Consider the following 11524-nt stretch of genomic DNA (forward strand, 5'->3'; position numbering starts at 1 on the left):
CAAAAAATTTCTGGAATATTTCAGAAATTTACCGAAAATTTTTCACTTTTTTGCAACCCTAATTTTCAATATTTTTTCATTGTTCAGTCTCTTTTCGGTCTGTCAAACAACAGCAGAGCCAAGCGTTACCGCCCCGTGAAACAACCGAAAGTTCAAACAGTATACACGAGCTGAGGGTTCGGAAAAATATAATCTACCAAAAACAGACTGCCAGTGTACAGTTCACACATATATTGTTGATGATGACATTTATGTCACATTCACTGTACGCACACCCTAGTTTGCTCATAAAAACCAGAGTTGAGCAGATTAACCTTGGACAGTGCCAATAGTAAAAATCAAACAGACGCTACTATCTAAATAGTGACAATTTAAGCGTTTCATTGGATTAACCCAATACAGAGCAGACAGGGGTCAACAAATCAGGCCCTGATAATTCAACACTAATCTTCAGGGCGTCTCAGGTCTGAAAGCGACTCACACTAGGCTTTTGTTGAGACTCAGAAGAGCATTTAGGATTTAATGAGACATAATGAGTTGAACAGTAAAACATCCTCACAAACCGAGGAACCAGTGGAGGGAAAGTATTTTAACATTGCCTTTACTTGCCCACTTTCTCTCGTTAACTCATGTTCCTGTCAAGAGTGCACACATTCAAGTTTGTTTGCACTTTGTTGTGACAGAAACATTTTTTTTAAGAATGATCCACAAACAGCAAGTCAAGTTTAGGCCAGTGTCATTCAGGCCAGCTATTCATTGTATAGTGTAGAAGGATTCCCAACTATGAGCAAATTCAGAGCCAAACAAGTCTGCATTTGAGAGAGTTGGGGTGTACATGCACACATCTGCTGACCCCATGTGACCCAAAGCCTTTCTTGCTTAGGGATCCTCCCACTATACATGGCATATTTTTAGCCCAGCTCTTGCTAAAAAGTTATTATATAATATAGTTTTTAAATTAGTTACAGCCTAACTAATTCTTACAATACTGCCATTTTATGAGAATTAGTTTGCGTTGACCAGCCAATGACAATGAGAGTAGCAGAGGCAAGTATTTTCGAATTGATTTTGATGTACATCTAAAAAGAAAATTAAAATTAGGGTTGGACTTGATTAGATTTAGGCAGATTTGAAGTTAATTGAAAGAAACAGGCAGAGTTTAAGCAGTCTAAATGACTGGAAACGTCTGGCAAACGTTGCCAGAGAAAAGTTAGTCATTCCACTGGAAGATCCAAGTTATGTTTGTTCATAATATATGACCCTGGACCACAAAACCAAAAAAGTAGCAGGGGTATATTTGTAGCAATATCCAAAAATACACTGTATGAGCCCAAATTACAGATTTTTCTTTTAGGCAAAAAATTATTAGGATATTAAATAAAGATCATGTTCCATGAAGATATTGGGCGAATTCCAAATGGCTTTTTAGCGCCCTTTAAGGGCACTTCTGGAAGGGGAGACGCCATTTGTAGGGACATTCTAAACAAAAGTGAGCAACTTAATCACTTCACAAAGGGCCCTTCCAGAAGTCTGTTAGTGAAGGGAACAGTCCATGGTGATCATGAATCTTTAGTTTGGAGCTCTTGCGAGGCATTTTAAAGCAAAGTTGGGGTTGATTTCGACTTCACATACAAACTTAAGTAGAATAGGCTGATTCAATTTGTCTTTATTTTAATGTAATACAAAATACTTTTCATCAGTAATATAAATATTATTTAAGACAGTAGTGTAAGCAAATTTAAACATGTTTAGTTTGAAAAATGTTTAATAGTAAATAAAATAAATATTTAAATAAAATAACAATAATGAGAAGCAATATTTATTTACAACAACTAATGGAGTGCTGAATGCTGCACGCACACGGAACATTGTCAGGGTAACATTTCGTCAGTCGTTCCCTTCGCCAAAGGAGTTCCAAAAACTTAAGAGAGACAGAAATGCCCTGGCCTATTCCCTTAAAAGAACACACTTCAAAGGGCTCTTCAGTTTGGAATTCAACCTTTTTTTAAATTTCCTATCGTTTATATACCAAAACGTAATTTTTATTAGTAATATGCATTGCTAAAAACTTCGTTTGGACAACTTTATTTTTTTGCACACTCAGAATCCAGATTTACAAATAGTTGTATCTCGGCCAAATACTATCCTATCCTAACAAACCATACATCAATTGAGAGCTTATTTATTGGCCCTTATGACTGGTTTTGTGGTCCAGGGTCACATTGTAGACAGTTTTGAGGACAAAGCTTAGGTGTACCAATGGTGAAATGCCAAGGCTAAACAAACCAATGCATTCTTGAAGTTTCCAATTGAAACTGAGTGTTAACTGACCTCTCTGATGACATTCAGGCCCCCAGAATTGGTTTACTTTCAGTCTGAAAAGGACAAAAGATGGTCTCAACCTGAGCTCTCTTTCCAAACTGCGTACTGACCTCGCAGCTCCGTCAATCAGCAGATCTGCGGCTACCTAAATTCATCCGTAACCATCAAAAAGCTAGGGTCCCTTTAAACAAATAGCGACCTACAATATTGAATCAAGTTTTTTTCACAATGCGTCATTAATCGGCCATATTGGCTGCACAGAATGTAAACAATGGCACTGAACCAAACGAAACTCAGACATTTTGCTGATTATTGCTGCTGAAAATGGTCAATTATTGTCATGTTTTGGGCTGTACTAATCAGTCAGACCGGGGGAAGGCATTTAGAGTACTATAGATGGCCAAAAGTTATAAATCAAGAAGAGTGCAAAAAACGAAGGAACAAAAAGGCGTTTGTGGTTGGCCAAACTGAACCAGGATATCCAGGGTAACATTCGGGTTTGTTCTTATTTCCAGTCAGGTAGGTGAAATATTAGGCTAATATCCTATTAACTTTAGTTTGTCAAAATATTGCGCCCTTTCCTGCTTACTAAGTCCTTCTTCTATATGATTTAGCAGCTTCAACATGTTTTTCCCATGGTTTCGACAGCATAAACTAGCAGAACAATTTATTTAGTAGTACATTAACCGTGCAATCCATGCTGTGGTTAACGGAGTACCTCCAATATGGCCGTGCATCCGTGTAACTTGTCAAATTGTGACGTAATTGCAAACCCTCTATAACTCTCTAGATGAAATGGCTTCTACAGAGAACTAAATGTACCATTGCATGCCCTCAGGGTTAGATTAACCCTGTCTTTTATAATGATTGATTCACAGGTTCAGACATTCACCTCACGTGCACTCAAGACAGACATCCGCATACTGCCACACTTTCTGGTGTCCAAATTCTACACAAGAAGTTTCACATCTCAGATTTTGGGAAAGTTTTCTCTCACCAATCTGGTGTGAAGTGACACAGAGCATGTGGTAACGCTTGTGTGCGTCACTGACGCTGCAGAATCGCAGTCGTTCCCTTCACTTCTTCTTCTGGCCTGCAAAGGCGCCAGTCTTTGTCTCGCACTCTCACAGGGTTTGGGGAATCTGGCAGCTCCACAAAGTTACGCAAGACTTAATTCTCAACACCCGCACAACCGCTCACTGTGTACTGGCGGATACTTCGCAAGACAGGAAGGGAAGCTCAGCCTTGGCTTACAGAGAAGAATCTGTCCTGAAGCTTAAAGGCAGTCACTTTTGACAATATGCCAAAAAATGTTGGCGTGCCAACATGGATATGGTTTTGTTTGTGTATCTACTTATCAGAAAATATTCTGCCAAGCAGAAATGCTCATATTGCACAACCTGTCTTGCCACATAAAACTATGTGACACATAAGAACAATATAAACATGGCATGAACAGACATGATTATCATACACATACTTGTCAAAACTCAATTAAACCAATTATATTTAATACAGATTATATTAGTTTCATTGTGGTTCAATAACATAACTATAGCTACCTTGGTAAATATTTGTAAGAAAACTCAATCAGTTGAGGCAAGTCTCAAAGCAAAGATTCAAACTTTTGGCAAATAGCCATATTTAGTCATAAAATCCTTCATTTAGCGTTAAATCTGAGTTACACATTGCGCTAAAAAAACGTTTTCTCTAAATCCAGCACAGGATGTCAAGCTCAAGCATACAGACGATTTAAATGTCTGGTTTCATAACACACATACAGATGAGCCATGTGGCTTTTGGCAGCTCACTTCTAAAGGAAACCAGCAAAATTTACGGATTGTGGGAGACTGGTTGTCTTAAAAGTTCCCGGTACACATTTATCATGAAAACGTTTGACAGAAACCGATCAATAACGATTAAATCACAAGCATGCCGAGCGTGATCTCGCACCGTCATATTTAAATACCCCCAACCCGCGTCACCAGCACTTTCACATGACACCCCTGATTTACACCCAAAATACCCCCGTGGCAAGGCAGCCTGTACATACCAACCGCCCCACATCTGTTAAGAAGAACATAATTTCCATACCTGCCGTGGAACCAGTCTTTACAAATGTCGCATTCGATCATAAACCGGTTAACATCATAGGGCTGCCGGCAGACACAGTAGAGCGGGGCAGCCGCCATCTTCCAAATGTCCCTAAACAACGCTGAGCGCTGTAGGGGCGGGATTAACGTCAGCGGAAACTCCCGAAGGGAAATAGGGGCGTGGTTAACACAAGCGGAAATTGCCGAAGGAAAATCCGACATCAGCGCCTGCCACAGCAGACATGGGCTCAATCACGAAGCACTTGGAGGTTGCACTGAATGAAGGAGGATTGTAGGCGTACGACTTGTCATTATAAAATCCAATTCACACACTAAACTGTTGTGCAAATCATTATTAGAGTCTTGACTTTTATTTGCATTTTTCTAATCCGAAAACACCATACGGGTCACTGACCTACTAACACGATGATTATGTCCAATGACATAAAGGGCAGAGCCTGAGGCGAGACAATAAAAAGTAAAGTAGGTGAATGAAATTAATCGTAATACAAACCACAGAATCGTTGTACACCATATAATAGTACCATTTCAATATCAAAACTAATACTACACGGTTTATTTATTTATTTTTAATAAATAGTCATAAAATGCAATTAAGTACGCAAATGTAGAGTATTTAAGTAAAGACGCACGGGTGACTGAAATATCTAAACAGAAGATGTTTACAGCAATCCTCTGTATATGAATTCAGAATCAGCGTGCTGCACGTGCACTACGTGATCAGCGGCGTTCTTTGACATGCGCAGATAGTAGCTGGGGGGAGGGCTACGCAAAATCCCACTGCATATAAACGCACGCACGCACGCACGCACGCACGCACGCACGCACGCACGCACACACACACACACACACACACACACACACACACACACACACACACACACACACACACACACACACACACAAACAAACAAACAAACAAACAAAATACACTCAGGCTCATATAACTGGGCAAATATTATAACTATTTTCTCCCCAATAGCGATTTATTGTCATGGCTGTACAAGCAAAACAGAAAAATACTACACATAAATATTATTGGCACATACACATTAGTGTTGTATTGCCATGGCTGTAAAAACAAAACAGGAATACATTACACATAAATATTAACACATACATATTACTAGGCCTGTTACATTTAATATAATTGAAAAATGAATAAATATGAACACTGATATAATAAATATTAAATAAACATTGACATTAAATAAAAGTAGACATACATAATTACAAATACGTACATAGATATTGATAAAAAATGTACAATGTGATGTAAAAGGTATTGCTTAATATAAAATAAAAAATCTCACATCTAAATTAAAAGGGTGAAATAATATGTCATGATGTTTTCCAAGTCTTCATGAAGTAGCTGAGTAGTTTTATTGCTTTCAGGAATCATTTGGCACGGAGGGATCCATATTAACTTCACAATTGAATTTAATTACTGTGACATTTACAGGACATGGTGACAGTGAAAGATTTGCACAATATTTTGCAGACTTGTGCGCCATCTAGTGTTGGATGAATGAATGTGACGATGTTATTTACCGATATGTCTGTATTAACTGACTTTATACACTCTTAAAAGTAAGGGTGCTTCACGGTGCCATAGAAGAACCTTTTTTGTCTAAATGGTTCCATAAAGAAGCTTTAACATCTGAAGAACCTTTCTGTGTAACAAAAGGATCTTTGTGGCGAAAGAAGGTTCTTCAGATTATAAAAAGGTAAGAAAGAGATGGTTCTTTAAAGATTCTGAATGGTTGAAGACTGAATGGTTCTATGTGGAACCAAAAATAGCTCTTCTACACTCTTAAAAATGAAGGTGCTTTAAAAGGGTCTTCACAGCGATGCCATAGAAGAATCATTTTTGGTTCCAAACTTTTTGTCAAACTGATGGCGTCGCTGTGAAGAACATTTTAAATCACCTTTATTTTTAAGAGTGTATGCCATAATACTACTACTACTACTACTACTAATATTGTATGAAATGACACGACTTTTACAGTATGGTTAAATTGCTAATGTTGTAAATACTTACTGTGGCAATATTGTTCAATATTATTATTGTTATTATTATTATTATCCTAATATAGTAGCCATAATTGTAGATGTAGTGCTAGAAATAATGAATAAGGTCCATTCTACAGAATTAGTCCAAAGTCAAAGTTGGAAACATCTTGAAAAAATTTATAAAAAAAAAAAAAAGTATTCAAATTGTATAATATCCAAGGTACACATTTCTTGTAAGTGTGGAGTTAATTCTCATATTGTATTTTCAGAAAGTTTTAGAATATTTTTCCTCTCCCCAAATTTGCCACTACTGAAACACAGTAATACATAATTTAATATTAATATTTTGCTTACACCTACATTGTAAATATATATTTTTGCTATTTTATACAAAAAAAATTCCAAGGGTAAATCAATAACAATTATATTTTTTAATAATATTTCAAGTGTAATTTATAAGATTTGTTGTATTCTGAATGTTTTTTTTTTTTTTTGTAAAAGGCAAAAAGTTGATCATACTGATTTCATTTAGTTTGAATATACATGTGAACCAAACACTATCATAAAATCTTAATTAATAACCTTTATTATACTTTATTTTTGACAAAACATCCCATGTTTCAATTGTGAGAGCACATTTTCAGTGACAGTAATGCTTTGGTAGCGACCACATCACATTACAAAACTTTTTAAACCTTAAAAAAACTACACTCTAAAAAGTGCTGGGTTAAAAAATAACCCAACCATAACCCAGCTGCTGGGTAACTATGGGACAGAACACGCGTTGGGTTGTTTTGACCCAAGTGCTGGGTTAAATCATTTGACCCAAAATGCTGGGTTGTTTATTTGACCCAACCAGTGGGTCAGATTAACTGTGTTGCTGGGTTAAAAACTACCTAAATATTGGGTTATTTGTTGTCTAATTGCCTTGCTACCTTTATATTTACCAATAATAATATATAAATCACAAAAGAATGTAAAATTATTATTGTTTTTCTGTAATACAGTTACACAACACAAAAAAATGCATCTGTAAATGTCAATTTAATGAGTTTTCATATTTCTTTTTAATACAGTTTTCAAATAGGTGCAGCTGTCACACATTTTGTCCAACCCTTACAGACACAAATAACGGTTTTAGTAGATCAGTTTCTTTTAAACACAAAACTGTAAACAAGGCACACTATATTCATATTCTTTATGTCAACATTGCAGCAGCAGAACACTCAAAAATGAATTATTACCAAATTAGAATCATTCCAAACATTATGCCATTAAAACTTAGCCAAACAAAGAGTCCACCAGACAATTCTTACAATTTAAAACATGTTACAAGTGGCCAAGAAAAAAAACTTTTGCCCTCAAAAACTTCACACATGAAGACTTATGTCCATCAATATGATATACTGCAAGCTGGAGAAATTCCCAGGCAACAAGTCCGCTTCAATGGCATGGCCCGGAACAATGGCGATGGTCTAGAAATGTCGTTGTCTCATCCCAAGGCTCAAATCCACCATGTTGATCCCCACCTGTTAATTATACGGCATTTAGTCTTGCAACATAACTAACATTTTAAGTTAAGTGTATTTTATGAACATAAACATAGAGGCATGAAATAAATGCTCATTTTGCTTCTCAACTTTTCATACAGTTGTGGTCAAAATTATTAGAACACTAGTATTTTCACCAGCTAAATAAGGCTTTAAGTCAGTGATTTCTCTTTTGCTGTAGTGTGTCAGTAGGAAATATCGGTTTACATTTCCATTCATTTTGCCATTAATTGTGATAATCCAGTGACATTTTTGTTTGCACAACAGCCAGTGGTCCACACAGGATCTGATCTCATCATCATCCAGAAGAACTGTGACAGCGTCTCCAAGATGCTCCAAGAGACCTAACTGCAAAGCTACAGTACTGTTAAGAGTTTTAAGCACTTGTATAAAAATGTCATAAAATGATGCTGTCAAAAATAATGTCATAAATAAATGTTCTTTATCAGTTAACCTTGATTAACTAAATTAAATCAACATTTGGTTTGACCATCCTTTTGCGTTTAAAGCAGCTTTTGCCCTACAGTAGGTGCACTTGCACATAGTTTTTCAGGTAGCTTTGCAGGTAGGTCTCTTGAAGCATCTTGGAGACGTTGTCACAGTTCTTCTGGATTTAGTCTGTCTCAGTTTGTTCTGTTTCTTCATGTCATTCCAGACAGACTGGATGATGATGAGATCAGATCTCTGTGTGGAGGATTGGCTGTTGTGCAAACAAAAACCTCACTGGATACACAATTAAAGGCAAAATGAATGTTTGGAAATGTAAACTGATATTTCTTACTGACACACTACAGCAAAAGATAACAAACACTGACTTAAAATATTTTTTTAGCTGGTGAAAATACTACTGTTATAATAATTTTGGCCACCACTGTGTTTATATATATATACACCCTTATTAGAGCAGAAAACGTAAAACAAAACTTACAGGTTGTACGTCAATGAATGGCCTCCTGGATTCCGTGGTTGTGGGTCTGAAGACCTTTTATCCAGAGTGGGCAGGACTTTGAAAGCACTTTCCCCTTTAGCATCTAAACCATAGGAATAATATGCAAACTGTGAGACATATTTTATAATCAAAACAACAAACTGAAACACTTTCATATGAAGATTTCTTCATTCCTTTAAATAATGCAAATTAATTCCCACCCTCATTCAACTACTGCAGGTTAAGTTTAGGTATGGGGTCAGATTCAGGGATGTAGAATATGCTCATGCAGAATAAGGCATCAGTTTGTGCTTCATAAGTACTAATTGACAGCCAATATACAAGCTAATAAGCAACTAGTTAAGTGTTACTGTACCATTGTATTTACCAGTTGATGTGTGTCAAATACAGTTGCATATGTTTTTTATAGATTGACATATTATAAGAAAAAGCTTACCTTAAGTCATGTCACCTTATCCCTTGCTGAGCACTCGCAAGAATTAGGTCTGCAACTGTAGCCCAGTCTTCAAAAAGTCTGCCTCTGGATATAGCTTCCTAAAGTCTTGTGAAATCTGATAAAATCTGAAAAACAAATGTGGTTCAATAAGTTTAAGGTTTATACTGGTCTCCTAGTTTGTAATGCAACACAGGCATTCACTAAAATGTCGTTCACATGCCGCGCCTAAAAACGCGTGAAAACGCAAGACGCGTCGCTTTCTCATTCTTTCCAAAACGCAGCTTGCTCTCACATGGCGTCTGCCGTTGCTAAGCAACCATGTCCCGTGCCTGGAAACAACGAGCTTCCATTATGAGCGTATATAGGCATCTACATCTGAAATAACAAACTTCAGTGCGCAAAAAACACGACATGTGAACGTCCGCATACACCACGAGAGATTAAGTCTAACTTTACATACTGTAGCTAAGACAACATTACATTTAAGTAATAAACAATAGTACATACCAGTCATATTGTGGTTTAACATTATTAAAGTAAGGGACATAGCGTTTTAGCTAATGCAGATAAGTTACCTCAAGGAAAAAAGCGCGAAAATGCTCAACATAAAACATATGGATCTATCGTTGGATTCGGCACGTCGCAGACATTTACTTGAAAAAACATGCCCTTAAAAGATAAATTTTTGTATGGAATTATCTAATTTTGACAAAACATTACAAAGCCATACAGTATGCAGACAGTAAAGGAACTTACCCCCGTATTTCTGACCTACTCTTTCCATAAGGCGTTAAAATAAAGGCCATGTGTATACTGTAAGTTATACAAATAACACTACACACACACACACACACACACACACACACACACACACACACACACTTTATATAACAATAAAGCGATTGTTGAGGCAAAAAAGTACATCGCTAGGGCTAGGCTGCTTAAGTTACAACGTTCGTCATTCACGGAATAAAATGCCAACCCCGCACAGCGACATATCAAATATTGCATTAAACAGTGAAATCAGTGTGCTCTAAAACACAACTTATTAAAAATAAAGGTAAATAATGATATAATCATATTAATTTACCTTATAATCCTGCTTGCTGCGAGGTGCGTGACCGCCTGGCGAGGAGACGAGTGAAGAATCCAGAATGTTCGATGTAGTGAAAAAAATAAACAAACCGGTTGGGTCAAAATAACCCAACCCAGGTGTTCATAGTGAAAGAACCCCTTATAGTCCATTAGACCCAGCATGATCAACCCAACTGTGTGTTTACAGTGCTTCAAACAACCCAACATTTTGACCCAGCACAATTAACCCAGCAATGTGTTTACAAAAATAACCCAGCACTTTTTAGAGTGTACAGAAACATATTAAAATAATAAAAATTTGCATTATTGTACTCACATTTTTCTGTTTCCCCCTAATAAAGAATTATGTGTTCCCTTTCACTACTGAAACAATGATGACTTATTTTGGTCGTGACCCTGCTCAAAGATGCTAATCAGCACACAGTTAGCTAACACAATTATGAACAGTTGTACACATATACAGTTGTACAGTAATGTACAGTTACAGTTGTAACTACCTGTTATGGAACAACTCCCAAAAAGTGTGCTTAACTGCAGAAAAAAGGTGTTCGTTAGTGACTTTTGAACACATTTACCTCAGAATGATGGGTCCTATCTACTCACCATGTAGCTATGAGAGAGAGGAGAGAGGCACACAGGAATATTTCCTGATCATAAATGTATGGGCTTAGTTAAAATCAGTCTCGGCCAATAGACCAAAACATATACTGTTTCTGTAGAGACACGAAAAATGCAGGACACATCTTAACATAAAGTTTCCTATTTTACAAAGGAAATATAAAAGATATATATATCTGTAGGAGAAACTGTAGGCAAAAACTGTTTTTTTCATGCACCTGTGAAGTTTGAGATTTTGGGCTTTTTGGTGTTTCATAAAGAGTTTTTTTTTTTTCTGACTAGTGGAAAGGAAACACCCAAAAGACACTGTTAAGTGTTTCTTTTATAGCACTTTATCTATTTGTGTCAATAGATTTCAATTACAATGCACATTTTTTAAGGTTTTTTTTTCTCAAAATGTGTTTTTTCTCCTACACTGAGCCACAAA

General features: G+C 36.6%; 1 protein-coding gene and 1 long non-coding RNA gene across 3 annotated transcripts in view; both read right to left on the reverse strand.

Annotated features, from left to right (window-relative positions):
* Positions 1–4514, reverse strand: part of kdm7aa (lysine (K)-specific demethylase 7Aa) — a 33243-nt gene extending 28729 nt beyond the window's left edge. The window contains exon 1 of the mRNA XM_073838884.1: positions 4417–4514. Within this exon, the coding sequence (XP_073694985.1) occupies positions 4417–4514 (98 nt within the window). The remainder of the gene's footprint in view (positions 1–4416) is intronic.
* A 2974-nt stretch (positions 4515–7488) lies between these two features.
* LOC141333788 (uncharacterized) lies at positions 7489–10545 on the reverse strand. Of its 2 annotated transcripts, XR_012355428.1 has the most exons (4): positions 10475–10545; positions 9385–9509; positions 8928–9030; positions 7489–7978 (listed from the first exon to the last, which is right to left on the reverse strand). It is a non-coding gene; the product is annotated as an uncharacterized lncRNA (long non-coding RNA). The 2 variants fall into 2 exon arrangements; XR_012355427.1 differs by lacking the exon at positions 10475–10545 and having other exon boundaries at positions 9385–10467.
* Between the last annotated feature and the right edge of the window lie 979 nt (positions 10546–11524).

The sequence above is a fragment of the Garra rufa genome, chromosome 4 (assembly GCF_049309525.1).
Source record: "Garra rufa chromosome 4, GarRuf1.0, whole genome shotgun sequence".
Classification (NCBI taxonomy): Eukaryota; Metazoa; Chordata; class Actinopteri; order Cypriniformes; family Cyprinidae; genus Garra; species Garra rufa.